The 22,728-nt window shown below is 45.3% G+C and overlaps 1 protein-coding gene across 1 annotated transcript in view; it reads right to left on the bottom strand.

Moving 5' to 3' along the window:
• Positions 1-22,728, bottom strand: part of CDH23 (cadherin related 23) — a 416,648-nt gene that overhangs the window by 367,771 nt on the left and 26,149 nt on the right. Inside the window, exon 3 of the mRNA XM_081189581.1 lies at positions 6,543-6,620. Coding sequence (XP_081045707.1) covers positions 6,543-6,620 — 78 coding nt within the window. The remainder of the gene's footprint in view (positions 1-6,542; positions 6,621-22,728) is intronic.

Below are 22,728 nucleotides of genomic sequence, written 5' to 3'. Positions count from 1 at the left end.
TGGAGGCTGGATGACATTGTAGCATCAAACTCACTATGAGCATCCCTGTTGTTAAGCAACAGGACTGGTGCTGATATCAGATCTATGTACATCTTCCCTATCTTTGCAGCCCTCTTATGCATAACTAAACCTGAGATCCGGTCTTGAAGGGACATGCTTCAGTGATCAACAATAATTACATACACCGCGGGACAGACATAACCTTCTCCAAGGCTGTCTGTCTAAATGAGTAGCTCTTAATTTGTGTGCCTCTCTGCAGGTTGATTCTCCCTCAGCTCCCTCCCTTTTAGCTAGTGTGTCATAAGAGGCAAAAGCTAAGCTCATTATCACCTCAGTTCTCCCAACCCACTATCAGTAGTTTTCCTCTCCCCCTCCCCCCAAAATTCTACATATAGTATTTCTGGCAAGCCTCACCCCTTGCAATGTTTAAGAGGGCTTTAAAGGCTTACCTGTTTTCTATGGGTAATCTACAAAATGTAGATCCTTGGATTTTAATTATGTTTTGCAGTTCTGTTCATTAGATTGATTTATCTAATTTTTACCTTTTTAATCATTTTTTTAATAGGATAATGTTTGTAAAAATAACTTAAGATACTTGCCATTTTTGTCACATTTGGAAGTTTCATATAGTAACTCTGTGTTGGGGCGACGGTGCGTGTGCCCACAGAGATGGCTCTGAGTGCCCCCTCTGGCACGCATGCCATAGGTTTGCCACCACTGTCCTGGGGGGAAAGGGGGTCTGTCCCACCAACCTCAGTCTGCCTGTCTTCTTACTTACATCTTGTCCTGGAAGTGACCCTGGCTGCCAGCCTCCTCCTTGCCCTTGAAGAACTCAGCAGGGAGGATGATGGGGAACAAAACCCGAATTAGGTGGCCCCACAAATTTGTTCAGCACAGGAGAGGGCAGCAGGTCAAGGGCAGCAGGAGAAACTAGGAAAGGAGAAGGAGTGGTTTCTAGACTCTAGAGGAAGTGAGGTTGGACAACAATGGGAGAAAGGCTAGCCGAGATTCACATGCTGAGGAACTGCAGGGGAGCAGGCAACACTTAACTTTCCCTTAATCAATTTTAAACCATCAGCCAAATTTTGGCTGCAGGTCTTGAACAAGTGTGAATGAATATTTCACTTTTATGCAGAAACACAGAGAGTTTCCTCTTCACACTGCAGTAGGCTGTGTGTGTGTCAGTCATTACTTCTGGGTGAAATAACTGACGAGGGGGTCAGTCCACCTGAAAATTGCTCTCCAAAGATCTAAATGAAACAGATGGGCATTGATAGTGTTTTCAAGGAAATTAATCAGCCTGGACTAGCAGCGATGCCAGAAGCTCCATAGGCCCAATCTAGCCTAATGAATTCCGAGCTCTCTGTCTTAATAGCTCCTGACAAGACTAATTTACTCATGTAAGTGATTAGAGAGGGAATTATCTATTTAATTGTTGCTTAACACTCCTTTAGGCACCACGTGAGGGAAAGGGGAGGCAGTTAAATTCAAGCCAGGTAGAGAGAAGGAGGAGGGATTTTGAGCAGCGACCAGGGAGGGGGGGAAATGGTTTTATTAATGCAAGTGAGTTGTAGAAGACAGCAGCAGGCTAAATGGGGGAGCGAATGAAGTCACTAGTGGGGTTTGTTTCCTAGCAAACATTAATAAAAGCAAAATTGTTCAAGGGCATTGAAAATCCCCCCCCCCCCCCAGCTTGCTGCTCTTTGCAGGCCTAATTGGCTTCCAAGTCATTTTGGGTTTGAAAACTTCCCCTTGTCCCTAGTAAAAGTGACATCATCTCACAACCAATTTTAATAATAAGAACACCATTAAGAGCATATGAAGCAAATTCAGAGTGAGGGCAGAGTTTCTTGACAAGCAAAGCCCTTACTCTGAACTTACTCGCCGTCCCCCCCCCCAAAAAAAACATCCTTATATAGCCTCACATGGCTAATGAGATTTAGCTATGATGCTTAATGGAACGAAGAGAGTTCCCTTCCCCCCACACCAAATAAAAATTATGCCTAAATTGTAGCTGATTGGGACTGCAAAGAGATACACAATAAAGTATCACTGCCACCATCTTTATCCAGTAGCCCAGCAAAGATTTTAAGTATACAATATCAAGGGAAGGCAATTTGTGGAGCACTAAGTTCTACACTAGGACTATATACTGTACAATGATTCACAAGGGCCATAAGCAGCTTCCGTATTTAGTTGAATGCAATCAGCCTCATTTATAAAACTCTTAGCTGAGAACAACAGGCTCCAAACTACAATCAGGGACATCTTGTGCTTGGGCTTGTTGTTTTTACTCTAAAGCTAGTTGCCCTCATGTGCAAAAACCTGCCAGCTCTGAAAGCTATTCCACATGGACGTGTGTGTGTGTGTGTGTGTGTGTGTGTGTTTGGATGTTCTCCCTGTTGCATAGAACTACTTATCCACAAGCAGATCCTCTGAAGCTTGGAGAACGGTTAAAATGTAACAATCAAATCATGTAACTGGGGCCTGAGTGCACAGGTTTTCCTTTGGAATTGCTGGTTCCCAGTGTTGTGCCCTCCTGTTCATTTCAAGTAGCACCTCTCTCTCTCTACGTATATTTACAAAATCTTCAACCTCTAGATTGCGCCAAATATTTCTGGTATTATTAGTGTAGATGGGAAATCAAATTAAATTAAACCAAAGCACACCCTGTGAACTTGCAGGGAAGATGGCAGTGGCAATTGGTGGTTAGGCCCCTCAGTTAAGGAGGAGAGAGCTTACCGTATTTTTTGCCCTATAGGACGCACTTTTTCCCCTCCAAAAATGAAGGGGAAATCTGGGTGCGTCCTATGGGGCGAATGCAGGCTTTTGCTGAAGCTTGGAGAGCGAGAGGGGTCAGTGCGCACCAACCCCTCTCGCTCTCCAGGCTTCAGGAACACATCCGCAGCCTAGGCAGCCCTACGGGAGGTCCGGCAGGGATGTCTAGGCTGCGGATAGCAGCCTGCCGCCCGGCGGGCGGGGCGCCCTAAAGCAGAGCGCCCCCCTCGCCAGGCAGACATCCGCAGCATGGGGAGCCTTGCCGGAGTTCCCGGCAAGGCTCCTCACGCTGCACATAGCAGCCTGCTGCCCGGCGCGAGGGGCGGCCTGAAGCAGAGGCCCCTCGCGCCGGGCAAACATCCGCAGTGTGGGGAGCCTTGCCGGAGTTCCCGGCAAGGCTCCCCACGCTGCAGATAGCAGCCTGCTGCCCGGCGCGAGGGGCGGCCTGAAGCAGAGCGCCCCTCGCGCCGGGCAAACATCCGCAGCGTGGGGAGCCTTGCAGGAGTTCCCGGCAAGGCTCCCCACGCTGCGGATAGCAGCCTGCCGCCCGGCGGGCGGGGCGCCCTGAAGCAGAGCGCCCCCCTCGCCAGGCAGACATCCGCAGCGTGGGGAGCCTTGCAGGAGTTCCCGGCAAGGCTCCCCACGCTGCAGATAGCAGCCTGCTGCCCGGCGCGAGGGGCGCCCTGAAGCAGAGCGCCCCCCGCGCCACGCAGACATCCGCAGCGTGGGGAGCCTTGCAGGAGTTCCCGGCAAGGCTCCCCACGCTGCGGATAGCAGCCTGCCGCCCGGCGGGCGGGGCGCCCTGAAGCAGAGCGCCCCCCTCGCCAGGCAGACATCCGCAGCGTGGGGAGCAGCCTGCCGCCCCGCGGGGGGGGGGCGCCCTGATGCAGAGCGCCCCTCGCACGGGGCAGACATTGGCCAGCCCCACAAGCTCGGGGGACAGCAGGGAGGCGCAGCACCGCCATCCCGCTGTTCCTCGACCTGGCTCTGTTTCCCCGACCTGCTTTTGGGGGGGAAATAAAGGGAAATTTTTTCCCCTTTATTTCGCCCCCAAAAAACTAGGTGCGTCTTATGGGACGGAGCGTCCTATGGGGTGAAAAATACGGTAACTATGAGGCTGGGGGTTCAGACAACACCCTAAGCCAAACCCTGGGGCTTAGCTGCCACCCTGGGAGTCCAGGTTCATGCTAAACTATGCAAACGTGGCCATAAAGTACAATACCTTATTCCTCCCCCCTAAAGGATGTCTTAAGCATCACGTGTTTTTTGTTTTCTTGTTTTTAATTCAGAATCAAATTTACCTTTCACTAAGAATACATGGATTAATGGTGTTGTGTTGCAAGCGTGAACTGCAAACGGGGTGGGGTGGGGTGGGGGAGCACATGCAAGAAAACAGAGGGCTCTGCTATTCGGGCCCTGATAAAATCACAGCTATTAGCTTGAACAGGGAGAGCAGCCCATCATGCTCAGACTGTGCTTGTGCACACACAGGGCTTACAATCAATTCGAACAGCATTACTAGCCATCCACAGGCCCTGATTGAAGAGCACAAGTTTAATGGACTGAGAGCTTGGAAAGAGGCCAAGAAAGGGCCCAATCGATTTTTACATTTACTAAAACTGATCACTGACAAAATAAATAAATAAAGGCTAAATCTGTCAATCAAACGCCAAAATATTTTGCCAAGGGCACAACTAAAACCACACACACACACACACACACACACACACACACACCCATTCCCTGTTCTCAGTCGGCTCACTAGGCATCTATCTGGCTGTGGAAGACATGTTCACGTATGCCATATTTTCAAGTGGCATGAAATAAAAGTTCAATTAAATGCTTTTATTTCATGTTTTAAAATGTTACTATAGCTTCACAGCAACATCCTTCATTTCCACCCCTGGAATTTCTCACCCGTTAAAAGGATTTTGGGGCATGACATTGTTTTTGCGAATTTCATAAAACCTATCTTTACACTCAGGATAATTTGGGGGAACTGATAACTGCACAGTGAGTAGAGCTTAGCTGAGTATTTGGACAACCCTGGTTTTTGTTTTCAAACTCCGAGTACTTCAGGATGCAATCCCACTACCCAGTTTCCCTAAGGTAAGCACAAAGACCAACTTTTGGATAGACGTGTAAAGGAGTTGGTGAGGGTCATTTGACAACAACAAGAAATCGAGCTTTTAGGGTCATCTTCCCAGTACGGTGGAACACCCTGCCAAAAGCTTCAGCGGACCAACTTCTTCTGCGCCAACATTTAAACACTTGCTAAAAGCTTTTCTATTCCGCCAGTACTATGCAGGCAATTAAGAGTACACTCCCAACGATGGTCTGTTGAAGTTTGTTATTAATTTGCTTTTAACTTGTTTTATTTTTAACTTTTTATGATGTTCTTGTTTGTTTTATGTTTCTGTATTGGTGTAAACCACTGTGATATATTTTTATGATATAGCAGTATATAAATATTTTTTTAAATAAATAAATAAAACTGTGTAAGCTACTTAGTAGCCAGTTCTGACCACACGAAGCAGAAGATCCGAGACCAAGGTGGCCATTTACACATCATACAATCATTGCATTGTAAAGTTGGAAGGGACCCTGACAGTCATCTGGTCCAATTTCCCAGCAATGTAGGTATCTTTTGCCCAATGTGGGGTTTGAACCCTCGGCCCTAATTTTAAGAGTCTCATGCTGTACTGACTGAGCTATCCCAACTCATACATTTTATTTTAAAGAAACTTATTGAACTGAACCAAGAAACACAGTAGTAAGGTACAGTCAGAATAATTATTTTCAACTCTGGTGTTCTCTACCGCTAGATACAACAATATATTGCATTGCAGACGGAATAGATAAGAAGAGAAAATGCTTCACCATACACAAAAATAAATTTTAAAAAGTGAATGGCGGAGGGCACATAAACCAGCAACAACAAAACCGTTAGCAAAATATGGACGTCTAGGATCATGGAACAGAACTACCGTCTTTCCCTGAAAGTAAGACATCCCCCCATAATAAGACCTACTTCCAGTTTTGCCTCTCGCTGTATAAGGCATCCCCTGAAAATAAGACCTCCCCAATAATAAGGCCTCCCCCAAACATAAGGCCTCCCCAGAATATAAGGCCCCTGAAGCTACCGTAAGGCGTCTGACTCCTCTGGACCGTAGTAGCGGTTGACGCCGCGCAGCTCACGGATTGGCCACAGCGCAGCCGGAGCTGTTCAGGCAGTGTGAGGTCTCTTTAAATCAGCGAGCTGCCTGCTGCTTGCTCTGCCCTGACGGAGTCTGGCTGACTCACAATTAGGCAATAAATGTGTACCATATTCTTCTTCATGGAAAAATAAGACATCCCCTGAAAATAAGACCTAGCGCATCTTTGGGAGCAAAAATTAATATAAGACACTATATTATTTTGGGGAAAACAGGGTAAGTAAATCCACACTAGCGTTTGGGATTCTTCTTCAGAGATTGTCATAGGCCTGTTCACAGTGCATCCAGTTTAATTTCCCTTTAATCAGACTGAAACCAACAGCCTCATCAACAGAATCTTTATCAGCCTTCTGAAAGCAACCAAAGACAGTGCACATTTTAACGCTCTAGAGGGGGAATCTATTTGCCTTTTATAGGCAGCTCCTTTAAAATCAACATGCTGAGTCGCCGTTCTTGACTTTCTTCATCCCCCACTCCACCCCCGCCAAAGAGAATTTGATGTGAACCATGCCATTTAACTCATTAGACATAAAAGCTCAATGCACTTACCCACTGGCGTATCTTCATTGATCAACAGGTATGTGTCGAAGAAATAATTTACGAAGTATGGCAAGCGATTGCTTAGGCCTGGAAAAATAGGGACAGATAAAAAGGGGTTGTTTATATCTGTGAGGTCATGTTTTAACTGATGCTACAGACAAAGCCCTGAACAAGAAGGCTAGATTGCAATGGGTAAAAAGGGAGCTTTTTGCATGACCCAAAGTAAATAGCTAGTGCCAGCTGAGCTACTGAAAAGCACTTATTCCTCCTTTTAAGTCAGACACAGCAAATTGGTCCGCTCCTAAAATGAAAGTAGAAAGAATCGTGGATCCCAGTGGGTGGAAGCAGAGAGGCACCAATAAAGATGAAAGGATGTACAGTGGTACCTTGGGTTACAGATGTTTCAGGTTACAGACGCTTCAGGTTACAGACTCCACTAACCCAGAAATAGTACCTTGGGTTAAGAACTTTGCTTCAGGATGAGAACAGAAATCGTGTGGTGGTGGCGCAGCGGCAGCTGGAGGCCCCATTAGCTAAAGTGGTGCTTCAGGTTAAGAACAGTTTCAGGTTAAGTACGGACCTCCGGAATGAATTAAGTACTTAACCCGAGGTACCACTGTACTGTGTGGCATTCCTGTCCAGGATGCATGAATGTGTTGTGACTTTCCAAGAGAGCTGGCTTTTAAAAATTAATAAATGTGCATGTGTTTCTCATTTGTTGCACACAGTTGACACATCTGTTGCAGGCATACTGCATTCTGCAAACTCAGGTTGTGTCCACACTCCTGTCCACTGTGCACTCAGCCCTGGGTTTTTATTCTTTGTTCACACAACTTTATCCAAAAACCCTTACGTATCCTGTAGTTTGTCCTAAGATACAACTATTTGAGGTGCTATTTCTGAAACCGACTTCACGAATGACTGGAATTAGGAGCTGTTCCTAATTTGTGCAGGTGGCAGCATCATTTGCTGGGCTAGCTTTAAGAACAGGAAAGGTTGTTTTCTGAAAGAAGTCTTTGTAATTACTAAACTGATTCCAAATCAAACTCCGGAGGAATTAACCCACCCCATTGCTATTTAGGACATGACTAGAAACAATAAGCAAAACTTTGTATATGCATACATAAACACACACACCTCTCTGTATGGCCCTTTCTTTGTCCTATGTAAGTTTCATTTTGTGTTTTAAATGGAGTTATTAAAATGCAGCTGATGTGAATGCCCCTTGCTATATGACTTCTGCACATGATTGCACACCTTAATTTAAAGGATGGGCTAAGATTGGCTATATCCATGCAGCTAGGCTATCATCAATGCACCCATCATATAGGAGGCTCCCAGAAAGGACCTCGAGCCCAGCTCTTCCACAAACCACTTTGTGTTTGCTGCTGTGAATGTAGGAGGAACCAGATACCTAGATCTTCCCGAAGACAAATGGTTGTTTCTTTTATAATTATTATTTTCCTTCTGTTGCATGGGGGTGGCAAGACCATGCAAAGGGAACAGGAGATGGCAATTACTGTTTTAGCACATGATTAATACCTCACATTGTTCCCATGGCTGTCAGCCTTTTGCCTCGTCAGCCTTAATTGCACCAGAGCATCCTTTCCTTTCACCTTAAATAATGAGGCTCACTTATTTCAGCTGCCCGCTTATTTTTGCTCAAGTAAAAGCACACATGCTTGCAAGACCCTTGCACCCGGAAGCATTTAGAATCATAGAATCTTAGGGTTGGAAGGGACCCCAAGGGCCATCTAGTCCAGCCCCCTGCAATGCAGGAATCACTGCTAAATAATCCCTGACAGGTGGCCATCCAATCTCTGCTTAAAAACCTCCAAGGAAGGAGAGTACACCACCTCTCGTGGGAGTCTGTTCCACTGCCGAACAGCTCTTACTGTCAAAAAGGTTTTTAAAAAATAAAAAAATGTTTAGTACGAATCTCCTTCATTGTTGTTGTTGTTACTGGCATTTTAGCATAATTGTGGGGATTTGGAGCAGGTAGCTGTTCCCTATTGCAGTCACACCAGTAACAATCTTAGGGTCGTTTCAGGCTGGTATTTTTATGCTTATGGACTCTGCATCATTTCTATTTATTTATGTATTTCAACAATCTGTGGTTATACCACTTAATCACTCCAAACGGTGTACCGGAGACCCTCATACAATACGACTAAACATGAGTTGAAACAAGTCATGGATGCAATAATAGTGCATCAGAGATGGATTTACACAGGACCATAGACACATTTATTCCACTTTCTTAATTGTTCTGCAATACGTCCCCAAAGTAGCCACATTATTGCCATTGGGAGGGAGCGTTTTTGAACCACGGCATAAACAAAAGCAGAGCATTTGTACTATTGACAAATTACAGGATTTTAGCAGGAAACTACTGAACATATATACCTACTGCAAAATAAACAATTTAGCTGCCCAGAAACTTCTGCAGGCACAAATGGTATTGAAAGTGTGATAGCATATAACTGCCCCAGTAACATCATGATCACATACAGTGGCACCTCGGGTTACGTACTTAATTCGTTCCGGAGGTCCGTACTTAAACCTGAAACTGTTCTTAACCTGAAGCACCACTTTAGCCAATGGGGCCTCCTGCTGCTGCTGCGCCGCCGGAGCACGATTTCTGTTCTCATCCTGAAGCAAAGTTCTTAACCTGAAGCACTATTTCTGGGTTAGCAGAGTCTGTAACCTGAAGCGTATGTAACCTGAAGCGTATGTAACCCAAGGTACCACTGTATAAGGTTGAACGCTCAATTAAAAAAATATCTGAAGGGGCCCTTACAATGAAGCAAGTAACTCTTTTTTACCACTTCAGAAATGGAGAGCTGAGGCTCAGAGGTGTTACTTAGCCAAAGGCCACATTAATTGATGCATGACTGATCTGGGGAAATCAGAACCAGGACAACAAAGCAGAGTGGCCCGCACTGGTTTGGAAGCAGAGTGAAAAATGGAGAAATTGTGTTAGCAGAAGACAGATCTACCAAGATTCTGAAAGGGTATAGATGCAAAGCGTAATACATTTGACAGATGGGCTTACTTTGGTTCCCAGCCAGCGTTAGAACAGCCAACACTGTCTTTTATTAAGAGATCTACTTTCACTGCCAGACATTATTGAACAAGGGAAATAGGGGATTTAATTGGCCTGTCAGAAATATTTTGCATCTTGTCTCTGCAGGATCATGTTGCTGGCTCACCTACAAAACAGGTGCCCAGTTCTGAATGCACCAAAACACCTGAAAGCTTACTGGACACTAGCACAATGAAGAGTAGTTTTGACAGTATAGTGTGAAATATACTCCTCAAACACTCATAATCAGTTTGGCAGATTTATTATACAAAGCTGTTCCCAATCAATGTTAGCCTAGACTTCTTGGGAAAACCAGTATTGCCATTCCAAGACAATAAAGAAGTTATAGCAAAACATAGTTCCTCTGTTTTGTTTAAAATATTTATAACAACCCATCCTTCACCTTAGTGATTTCAGGGAAGAGGACAGTAAAATTTTAACACACAGCAATTCCAAGACAATAAACGGAGAATACCTAAATCAGCATTCATCAACCTGCTGTTCTCTAGCTGTCTTGGGCTACAACTCCTATCAGGCCCAGCCAGCATGTGACCTGGAACAACATTAGATCTGGAGAAACTGTGGCAGATGCAAAATGGTGGTGGCGGCGGCTCGGCTGCCAAGACAGCTGCTGCCAGTTGCAGTGGAGAAAAATAAAGAAAGTTGTACTATTGATACTAATGGGTAATGGTGGGCTCCACTGGCCCAAGAAGCTATTGGAGAATTTCTCCTACCCCCACATCCTTCCAATTTCCCTGCTCACAAAAGGAATTTCTCCAAAAGGGTGGAGAATTTTGAGAGGCCGTTTGCACACAGATCGAGTGTAACCTGCATGTCTGGATTCCCAGATGTCAGCATGTGACAGGAGTGTCACATGGAAAGGTGTACTTGTCTTTTTTCTCGATTCTGGGTTCACTCACTTCTAGCAATGTGCCAAATCACTGGACAATAAATAGGGGGATATATTTTGTAGGTTCAATGCAAAATGACAACAACCAACCCTTCTTTTCACCTTTGAAAATTTACCTTTGATGAGTTGTAAAAGCATTAGGAGATGCATTTCCTTCTTTCAGCTGAAGGCCAGGTAACCTGATGGGGTGGGTGTCTGCAGCAGAGGAATTCTCTCTCTCTCTCTGTGCCATCCAGTGTATCTCTGTACTTTCCCCCCTCCCTTCCTCCATCTCTACATTCATACTCTAGTGTGGGGCTCCGAGGTGAGCTTGGCTGTCTGGCTGGTGTACCGGCCACCTAGCGCACCAGCAGCCACCCTGTCAGGCCTGCTGGAGGCGGTGGCCGGCTGGGCCTTGGAGTTCCCTAACCTATTGGTATTGGGGGACTTCAACATCCATGCCGATGCCACTCCCTCCTCACAGGCTCTGGACCTGGTGTCTTCCATGGCAACACTAGGGCTCTCCCAGTTTGTTTCGGGCCCCACACATCAAGCAGGCCACACGCTGGATCTGATCTTTGGCGTCGGTATAGATGTGATCATGTTTCCTTCGATGAAGGTGCCATGGTCTGATCACTACGCTCTGAAAGCCAGGATTGATGTTCCACCCCCACCCTGCTTAGGTGGTGAGCCGATTTGGGCTCGCCCGCGGAGGCTGATGGACCCTGATAGATTCCGTCAAGCCTTGCGGGACCTTGCTCCCCCTGGCGACTCATTGACTGAGCTTGTTGAGGGCTGGAATACCCAGCTCCTGGCAGCCATCAATGAGATCGCACCTAAGCGCCCTCTGCGACCCCGCAGAAACCGGGCTCCCTGGTTTACTGAGGAGCTCCGGAAAATGAAGCGGGACCTCAGACGGCTAGAGCGAGTATGGCGGGGTGCCCGTGACGGAGCCTCAAGAACATCTTATAGGGTTTTTATGAAAACCTACGAGATGGCAGTGAAGGCCGCTAAGAAGTCCTACTTCTCGGCCTCCATTGCATCCGCTAGCTCTCGCCCGGCACAATTATTTAGTATAATTCGGTCTTTAACGTCCCTCGAAGGACAGCCAAATTTAAATAACAATTCGACACACAGCTGTGAGGCATTTGCGAGCTTTTTTGCGGAGAAGGTCCTGTCGCTCCGCCATGACCTCCCTGCCAATTTGGATACAATAAAGGAACTGGAGGCCCCTCGACTGTCCTCGGGTCCAGTATTGGACCACTTTGACCGGATATCCCCAGCCGATGTGGACAGATTCCTCCGAGCTGGAAAACCCACCACTTGTCCTCTCGACCCGTGCCCGTCTTGGCTGATTAGAGCGTGTCCAGACGAGGTGCGGGCCCCCCTGGGGGATATCATCAATTTGTCCCTTGGCACCGGGACATTCCCAGGGGAACTGAAGGAGGCAGTGGTGCGTCCGCTCTTAAAGAAAACATCATTAGATCCCTTAGATCTATCCAATTACCGCCCAGTTTCGAATCTTCCATTCCTGGGTAAGGTGATTGAGAGAGCGGTTGTTGAACAGCTTGGTAGGTTTCTGGATGAAACATCGGCTCTGGATCCATTCCAGTCCGGCTTCCGCGCTGGTCATGGGACCGAGACGGCTCTGGTCGCCCTAACAGATGATCTTCGTAGACAGCTGGACCGAGGCGGGTCGGGGCTGCTGATTCTTCTAGATCTGTCAGCAGCTTTCGACATGGTCGATCACGAACTTCTGGACCACCGCCTCGCCGACGTGGGGATCCAGGGCGCAGTCCTTCAATGGCTGCGCTCGTTTCTCTCTGGTCGGGGACAGAGGGTGGCGCTTGGGGGGGAACTGTCATCCCGCCACTCCTTGGTGTGTGGAGTGCCTCAGGGTGCGATTCTCTCCCCGATGCTTTTTAACATCTTTATGCGCCCCCTCGCCCAGCTTGTCCGGAGTTTTGGGCTGGGCTGCCATCAGTATGCTGATGACACCCAACTCTATCTGTTGATGGATGGCCATCCTGACTCGGCCCCAGACACACTGATCAGATGCTTGGAAGCTGTGGCTGGATGGTTACGTGGGAGCCGGTTGAAGTTAAATCCTTCGAAGACAGAGGTCCTCTGGCTGGGACGGGACGATATGGGATTGAGGGGGCAACTCCCATCTCTTGCGGGGGTGCAATTAGTGCCAGCACCGTCCGTTAAGAGTTTGGGTGTAATCTTCGATACCTCCCTCTCCATGGAGGCGCAGATTGCAGCTATAACAAAGGCGGCATTTTTCCATCTCCGCCAAGCTAAGCAGTTGGCTCCTTACCTCTCTCGCCCTGACCTAGCCACTGTGATCCACGCGACGGTCACCTCCAGACTGGATTATTGTAACTCGCTCTACGTGGGGCTGCCCTTGAGACTGACCCAGAAACTCCAGCGGGTGCAGAATGCCGCAGCGAGACTCCTTACGGGGTCTTCGCTGCGGGATCACATTCATCCGGTGCTATACCAGCTGCACTGGCTCCCGGTGGAGTACAGGATCAGGTTTAAGGTGCTGGTTTTAACCTTCAAAGCCCTACACGGCTTAGGACCCTCGTATCTACGGGACCGCCTCTCCTGGTATGCCCCACAGAGGAACTTGCGGTCCTCAAATAAAAACATCTTGAAGGTCCCAGGCCACAGAGAGGTTAGGCTGGCCTCAACTAGAGCCAGGGCTTTTTCGGCTGCGGCTCCAACCTGGTGGAATGCTCTGTCACAAGAGACTAGGGCCCTGCAGGACTTGACATCCTTCCGCAGGGCCTGCAAGACAGAGCTGTTCCACCAGGCCTTTGGTTAGGGCACAGCCTGACTCCCTCCTTTGGCAATCTTTACAATACTTTAGTTTATGGTTGCCATCAATTTTGATTTTAATTAATTCTTATGATGTTTTTATAATGTGGCACTATTTTAGTGTTGTTAGCCGCCCTGAGCCCGGCTTCGGCTGGGGAGGGCGGGATATAAATAAAATTTATTATTATTATTATTATTATTTCAGGTACCCCCACCCAATTTGTCTGAACTGATCGCTTAGAGAGAGAGAGCCCCTGCCCTCAATCACTTTAGTCCAGGGCTTCTCCCAACTGCATAAAATTAGGTCAGTTATGTGAAATTAGGCTGAGTGTTCCTCATTCTTCTTGCCATCATATGCCAAATTGGTGTGAAACAACAGGATACGAGGTGTGTCACCATGTATGTTTGTGACACATATTCTTAGCTGAAATAGAGTTTTAAGGGCTGCTACATTCAGTTATAACAATTAAGCACTAATTGCCCCCCACCTGCTTCCTTTTTGTTTCTAATATGTAAACTGACGATGTTGTCACTTTATAGTCCTCTTTATCTTTTGCAAAATTAATTTCAGGAATGGTGCCTGTGCTGGTCACCCAGATTCTAATCCCATTCCTGTGTATACAACATCCCAATGGATGATTCTCTGAAGTGCTTTTTACATCAGCTTCATTCTAAAGCATAAGGTAGCAGACAAAAGGCAGAGAGACAAGCCAGCCACAAAGCATGTCAATAAACAAAGCCAATTGAAGCTCATCGGAAAAAATATGTCCTGGAACTTGTGCTAACCCTCTAAAAAGAGATGCCTATGTACAACAAAGGAAATCAGGCAGATGGAGGCGTCTCTCAGGGGCAGTGTAGAATCACCACCGTTGTGTTCTTCTTAGCAATAAAATGTGTTTCTTTCCCACAGCCTGAATATTACTTTCAATATTCAGAATTCTCACTATCTTTTAAAAACAGAAAATCTGCATTTTAAAAAAGCATGTTTTTCAGATGTGATAGAAACAAGTGAAACTCAAGAGGGGGCTTGAACATCTTCTCAATTTAAGAGCCGATAGCTCTAATTTGGAGAGTGGTGCTCCATATAATCTTCTTGGCAGCAACTTCAACACCTGACTATTTGCCTTCGCAGCTGTTCCTTGCCTCTTCATTTGTTATCCTGTACACATGATAGCTTGGTATGGAAGCAATATTTTAAAAGGGGTAGGGGTGGGGAGGAGCTTGGCACCATGACATAAGATACCCCAAGACCCTCTGGTGGCATGCTGCTAGAGGGAAGTTTGCCAAAAACTTGCACTAGCTCAGACTCCCTACAAACAAATCAAGTTTAAGATTGCCACCTAACATCTGCCATGCCTTCAGGTGCTGAGATTTTGAAATTAGCAAAGAACTAATTTACAATTAGTAAATTTTACAATTTTATTTTTTTTTACTCTGCCCAAAGAGGCTTCACTATTTCTGCCTCGTTCTTAGGATGCTTGAGAATTTTGTTAGAATTTTGATCAGTTTGGGGTTTTGAGGTGACCAAGTCAAGTTTTCTCTAGCATTCTGTAACCTCCTGTTTGCCTGATCTGAAAAACCCCATGGGGAGAATTACCTCATGAGGTCTTCCCCTGGGCTTTAATTGACGTGTGTGGGCATTCAGAAGGCTGCAGAGTACAGATGATTTGAGCACAAAAGAAAGTGCACCCATAACCTGCCGCCATCACCTCAAAAATAAGGTAATCACATACAAATAAAAAATAAAACCCTACAAACCTTACCAAGGATAAATCAATTGATTTCTCCCCCTCCCCTGTGATAATGTTCAAATGCAATTTCTTTTCTCATTCATCAATGCATAATGTTTTGAGGAGGGGAACACAGGAGAAATTTTTGGCACAGCACTTGTTGAAATAGCAGCAGGAGGAGGGGGGGGAACCCCTATAGAGAAAGGTGCATCACCAGGCTCCTACAGAAGTTATGTGGTAAGAGATAGAGGGAGAATAACTGACATATTATCATCATCATCATCATCATTATTATTATTATTATTAATCAGCAGCATTGGGATTGGAAAAAGATGGGGAGCAGGGGGTGAAAACAAATCCTGCCACTGGAACGCCACCTTCCTTCAAGATATACTGTGGGCTTAACAGGTGGTGAAAGGCAATTGATAAAAGTGGCTGTCAGTAAAATAGTATCTTTATGGCAATGATCAACAATATTCACAACTTAAAATGCATAAGCATTTGAGCTGTGAGGAAGTTTTCATCCTCTTCCATGTTACTCAAGAAGTGAATTGAATTCTGTGAAACTTTACCATTTGGATTTAAGGCTTGGGAGTGGTCGTTTTCTTTTTTATATATAATTTTGTTTCTGAGTTTCAAAAGTTTACAAATGAATGCATACGTCGCTCAGCCCGGACACTGAGATCAAGCACTGAGGGCCTTCTGGTGGTTCCCTCACTGAGAGAAGTGAAGTTATAGGAACCAGGTAGAGGCGCCCACCCTTTGGAACACCCTCCCATAAAATGGCAAGGAGATAAGTAACTATACAACCTTTAGAAGACATCTGAAGGCAGCCCTGTTTAGGGAAGTTTTTAATGTCTCATGTTTTATCATGTTTTTAATATTCTGTTGGGAGCCACTCAGAGCGGTTGGGGAAACCCAGTCAGATGGGTAGCATACAAATAATCAATTTTTATTTTTATTTTCCAAATACACATTCATTTCACATTCACCTTCCCCTCCATGGTTTTCCCCATCATTTCTAAACGTACTGTATTCTATAATTTATCTTTTCCACACCGTAATGGAAAAGTGTGGAAAAGTGTGGGAGTGGACATTTTCCACCCTTCTCCCCTCTCCGCTAAACCTTCATATAAAACACCACTGGTTTATGAAAGTATTACTTAAAAAAATAAATCATTTTTAAAAAAGAATAACATTTATTATATATTAATTTTCATATGGTCAACCAGCTTGGAGGTCAGTTATGAGGCAAAAAAGTGGGATAAAATAATAGTAATACATAACAGTGGCTCATCCTAATAAGGTTTCCCCCACCCTGGCTTTTTTCTAATGGAGCAACATGGCCAAACTGATTTTGTGAACAAAAGTGTGGTTCGTACAGATACCAGATGGGAAGTCTCTGCAGAACTTGCAGTGTTTGTCACGATGATTATGCTACAGAAGAGCCTTTCAGTTTCTTGAATAGCAGCATTCGGGGGTGGTGGGTGATGACTGCACTCCTGCCTCCTGAGTGGACGGTACCTGTGCCCATCTTTGAACAAATTCACCTTCATTTTATTCACTCTGCTCTTCATTCTCAGATTTCTATGGTGGCTCTTTTTTCCTAGAGAGCACACAGAGCTCATGGCAAAACAACCTGTCTGGAGACAGCCAGCAGCAGAGATCTCTATTATTGATGCTCCTGCAAGGCTAGGAGAGTGTTGCCAAACACATGTGTTCATCACAAGTTGCATTGTTTACTGCAGAGTGGTATTCAGCCACCTAATGCTATAAACTTCTCCAGCACCTAGGGTTGCAATCCTACCAAAACCTTCTTGTTAATAAGGTTCGCCAAGTGCATTGGGATTTTCTCCCAGTTAAGCATGCATAGTTTGGGACTCCATAGTGCAGCACTGATTCCTGTGTGGGTTGAACTAACAGTACAGATGCAGACGTACCTTGGATGAACTGTAATGGTCACCTTAAATTTGCCTCTTTTGGTTTGTTTTAGTAACAGGTCTAGATTTTTTCTTTTTCTTTTTTTGTTGATCTAAATTCAAACTGAATTATGCAGTTGCTTGAATCAGACACTAGAGGGAAACAACACGATATGTTCAGTGGAACCTCGGAGCTGTAATTTCAGAAGAGGACTTGTTTAAGATAGTTGATTATTATTATTTTTTGCTTCCTTACTACACAACCCAATGCTTCCCAGCACTTTTCAAAAAGTCCCTCCCCAGTTGGAGGGTGGGGGTGGGGGTATGGGATCAGAGCTCTGTGCAACATGAAAATTCGCTCGTTGAGAATGCCACGCTTAACGGGGGGAATGCATTTAATTCTGGGACCTGTTTCATGTTCTTCTCTCGTTCAGCATCTAGAATGACAGCAGCAGCACAACCAATGCTGCAAAAAGTTGTGGGTATTTGTAACTCACAGCTGGAAAAAACTCAATTCCTCCAGTTTTGGATCCCCCCCCCCTCTCTCAACAGTCTGTTTGTACCCACCAAGCATGCTCAGTACTAATTGATCTGTTTTATATCTATTCCTACCCACCCCTTAATTTTTTGCACTTCTGTAAACCCTCTGGTTCCTTTGATCCTTCCAGTACCATTTTGGCTACATAAGGATCTACTAAAAAGGATGGAAACCAAACTAGTCCTGACCTATTTTCTGAATGTTTAGTATTTTTACACCAACTACTCTTTTTTTTAAAAAAAGCATAGGCCACATTTTATTCATTTATCCCCATTAGAAACATCATTAACATTTTCCTTTTATAAATGTTGGCACAAGCAGATAGACTACTAGGAAGTTGATTAGCAATTAGTCCATTGCTGCATCTACAAATACTAGCCAACGCTCCCCACTTTGGTACACATTATGGTGTCATTCTGAAGGCGAGATGTACAATTGCCCAATCTCCAGGCTTTTAAAAATAATAATAGTGTCTAGCTAGGCCTTTACCAAGTTTTAGTTTGCTCCTGAATGTGGAAACAACCACCACTTAAGGCTTGTTTTCAAAATGGGTGCCATTTTTTCCAGATGTTTCCAGCAATCTGGGTGTCTTGAACTATGAGTATATTAAACTTAAGTCATAGGACTGAATCTCAGTTTTGATGCTCAGCCAGTTAGTAAGCTCCTGTGCTGGCTCCTGGCACTTCTGAATTATGCTGGCATGCTCCCTTCTTGGATGATATTCATTTATCCCAGTTTTGAACTTTGAACTTTTTTTGTTTGTTGTTGTTCCACCAGCTTTACCATCTCACTGCACCCCAAGGATAATGTCTTGTTGGGCCTCTAGCTGGTTCTATAATAAACTCAAGCTGCTGAACATAACCAGACATGGGCACAGAAATCTCAAGCCTAAACTCTTTCATAAAACAACACCACATATAATTCTGCTGTCCTCAACATACTAGCTTTCCCCAGACAGGGAGCTGTTGAGTACATGCCATTATTAAATCTCTGCTTCCTGAAGTAACATGCTTACAGGAAAACTCCTATTAAAAGCACTTGGCAGCAGCTGTCAATCTCCAGCTACTTCTCATGCATACAAAAAAAATGCACCTGTAGCAGTGACTATAGGTGTGTGTTTGCATATGTGTTCCGCTGCATACTGCCCTCAACTCATCTAGTTCTGTGTCACCCCCTTGGCACAGTCCCTGCCTTGGCTCAGCTGAGCTCAAATGAGGGATGAGTTTGAGCCAGTTCTCTAGGCTGAGATAGTGCAGGGCTTCACTTTGATTACTGCCCGTCCAACAACCACAGATCAAAGCCTAATGCAGGTGTGTTGCCTAGCAAATGTGCACATGTTGAACCCTAAGGCTGTATTTTGCATGCACTTTTCCTAACCCCCTCCCTTTCAAGGCAGCAAAATGTTCCAAGAATACCATAGCTGAGTAAGCCTGAAAGGGTTTGGTGTTTTTTTTTCTTCCCCTTGCGAAGCCAGCCGTCGTGACTATCACCATAAATTGGTCTGCGTTCAAATATTCTCTTATATACACCGTATTGAAATCTAAGCACCTTAGCATTCAGGAGCTGGCAGAACAGTAACAATAATTCAAAGCATAATCTCATGGCTGATTTTTTTTTAAAGTAATGCCAGTTCACTTTTCCAGAGGGTTAGACCATCACACAAAACTGGTTTATTTCCTTCAGCTTGGAAGCAAATGATGTTAAGATGCAGATTAGAGAGATGGAAAGGCATGAGACCATGGGGGCACTATATTTACAAGACCAAAGAATAACACATTTCTGTGGCATGCTAAGTTTTGAAATCTTAGTTTAGAGCACCTGCCGATTACGATTACTGGATGCCCAAAGCACTATGAAACCTGCTGGGCAGCAGCTTTACTGAAAACTACCAGCCATATACAAAGCAGACTTTCGAATAACAAGGATTTTGTTGCAATACTTGATGTGCAGCCAGTTTTCCATGGGACAAATGACCTTCATTCTTGACAGCCACACTTTTCTCGATTAGCACAAAAGCTGTGATATGTTAATGGCAGAATCTTCTTAAGCAGCCATTTTACAGTATTTGGTACAGCCCAGTTGCCAGGCTACCAAAAGCACACATGCTCCAGCTATGGGGTGTAGATTTCATTCCTATCTAGATCCCTTCGATTGAAAAAGCCTGGAGGCAAGGGAAGGGCCCTAGCTCAGTGATACAGCACATGCAGAAGATTCCATGCTCAGTCCCTGAGCTGGGGGAAAACCTGTCTGAAGCCTTGGAAATCAACTTCCAGGCAATGTGCTTCATGGACTGACTATATAAGGCAGTGAGTTAGGCTGAGTGATATATAGTTTTCAACATTACGTTATATCACCAGCTAGACACTTCAATGTACTGATACATCACAATGGCTGAAATCAGGCATTCTAGAGGCATTGGCTGGTTTCATGGTTTTCCCCACATTGTAATTTTTGCATAGCACACGCGCGCGTGCACACACACACACACACATCATGTGAGAAACTCAGATATATAAACTAGGTGCCAAATGGCTTCTTAAACCAGCGTTATAGTCACCAACGCGAAATGCCTAGTTGCCATTAGGGGGGCCAGATGGCTCGCAAGCCGTATTTTCCAACTTTTGGGTTCCTGAAATTTGTTCTGATTGTGCAGATAACATATCACAAATACAGTGGTGCCCCGCAAGACAAATGCCTCGCAAGACGGAAAACTCGCTAGACGAAAGGGTTTTCCATTTTTGCGTTGCTTCGCTAGACGAATTTCCCTATGGGCTTGCTTCGCAAGACGAAAAAGTCTTGCGAGTCTTGCCATTTTTTTCCGCTCCCCCCCTTTTTCTAAGCCGCTAATAGCCTTTTAGCCGCTAAGCCGCTAAGCCTTTAATAGCCGCTAAACCGCTAAACCGCTAATAGCGTTAATCCACTAAGCCGCTAATAGGGTTGCTTCACAAGACGAAAAAAACGCTAGACGAAGAGACTCGCGGAACGGATTATTTTCGTCTTGCGAGGCACCACTGTAGAATTGTACAGGATGTGTTGCTAGTGTGTGAAAACAGGCAAGATCCAAGGATGCCCAAGCATGCATCTCCAGATGGTGGAGACATCAGACTCTATTCTGGCGTCTGGGCATCTTTACTTGATTGCAAGTGGCCGATATCTAAGGGCAAAATGCAGCTGGCAAATTTTGAATGCTGTTTGCAATATATTGCAGGTCAAAAATTATGAAACCAATATCATGATATGGACTTCAAACTGGTTTTAGACGATATATGGATATATTGCCCAGCCCTACTCCTAAGCCACATTTCTATTCTTTGTCTCAATGAGCCCTTTGACATCTGAAGACAGCAGAGTTGGAAAGTCTTCCTACAAGGAACATATTTTTAAAAGCTACCTACTGGGGTGCTGTAATTTGGGAGGTGGGCTCTCTCTCACACACGCAAACATACACACCTGGGAGTTCACTAGTGCTAGGCTGTTAATGCCACCACATGGAAGTCTCTTGCCAGGTGGTGTTTTAGGCAGCTGCTGCTGCTGATCTTTTCAACACATTGTCGCTAACTTTAATGACTTGCTTTCTCCCCCCGCTCAGCAAATTACTATTTCAGGGGGATCAACAGCAGAGCAATAGAAGGAGAAAAAATGAGAAGCAGCCTCCTTTATCTGGCTGCCAGAATGCCATGAATTTTTAAGCATCCCAGTTGAAGACAGACACTTTATAGCTGAGACAGGGGTGTTATTTATTACAGGGCATATATTAAGAACTATTTGGGCTGGTAACATGAAGTCTGTTTGAAGCACATGGGAAAGGGGTGCTGCTCTTTCCCATTTCTCCTCTCTCCTGATATGTTTCTCTGCTCTTATACAAGGCATTATCAGAGAAACTGTGACACTGGATAAATGGAGGCAACTTCTGATACTGCAAATGGAGTGTTCGGCTGCACTCCTTAGTTCATAGCTTCCCCCAGCATCCCCAGCTCACTTTGCAGCACCAGAAGTTGCCCTTGCCTTTATTCTGTGCTGCTAAGAAGCCAAAGCAGCTGCAGATTCCTTCTCCAGTCAAGCACTAAGATAGTAAATAGTACAACTGGATAGGGTTCCCCCCAACTCATGACTTGCATAGATTAAAAGGCATATACCTGGCTATGGCCAAGCTACTGCTGTGAAGATGAAAAAGAAGAGGAGGAGGAAGAAGAAGGGACCCTAAAGCCTAGCATAAGATATATGCCACTTCACTGGAGACTCAACTCTTGAGGTACTGAACTGAATCAGTGTGCATGCACAGCTTGGAAGAAAAGAAAAGATCTGTTTTGCTGCAGTTTATAGTGGGAAGGAAAATACAATAAGCTACACCAAACTGAAAACAGTCATCATTCATTCCTCCACTCCCCTCTCTCTCTCTCCCTCTCTCTCTCTCTCTCTCTCCCCCCCCCCACAGCTAGTGGTCTGTGGCCCTGCATTTCCAATATAGCAAGATTGCTATATAGCAAGAGTGCTATCATTGGAGTCCTGTCATGATGTGTACCCAACCAAGCTACTCGTTCTGAGTTTCAGAAGAGCATCAGCATGGCAAGAACATCCCAAGAGAAGCCCTGCTGAATCATAGCAATGGCCCATCTATTTCAGCAACTCATTTCTCAGAGCGGCCAACTAGATGCCCCAAGAAAGTGTACAAGAAGGGCATGCAAACAACAGCGCTCTCCTATTTATTGCTCCCCAACAACTGGTTTTCAGTAGCATACTGCCTCTGAACCAGGAGGTTGCATCTGACCACCGTGGCAAATAGTTGCTGACAGACAAAATTCATGCACCTTCTTGTCTACTTATAGTCAGCTGCTCAGTGCAAGATTTCCAGGTCACCATCACTATATAAAAGCAGTGAAGAAGCAGCCGCAGCCATTATAAATAAATAAATCCAAAGACACAGTACCACGGACAGCGACAAAGAAATATTTGCCTGGCACTAAAAGGACCTCAAAGTTGGTGCCAGATGAGCTTCTCTGGGGAGTGCGTTCCAAGCGCGAGAGGCGGCAAGCAAGGCCCTCTCTCTCAGTCTCCACACCAAGTAGCAGAGGGTGGGGTAGAGTGGCAGTGCTTACCTGACCTCCTGATAGTGGAGTCACTGCTGATTACCAGGAAATAGAGTGGGAACAGCAGAGACCTCCAGCAGGTCTCAATGAACACGTCTCATTCTCCCAGGGTCAGATTCTACCA

Source organism: Podarcis bocagei, assembly GCF_964188305.1.
Source record: "Podarcis bocagei genome assembly, chromosome: 4".
Lineage (NCBI taxonomy): Eukaryota > Metazoa > Chordata > Lepidosauria > Squamata > Lacertidae > Podarcis > Podarcis bocagei.
This window is presented reverse-complemented; position numbering and strand designations above follow the sequence as displayed.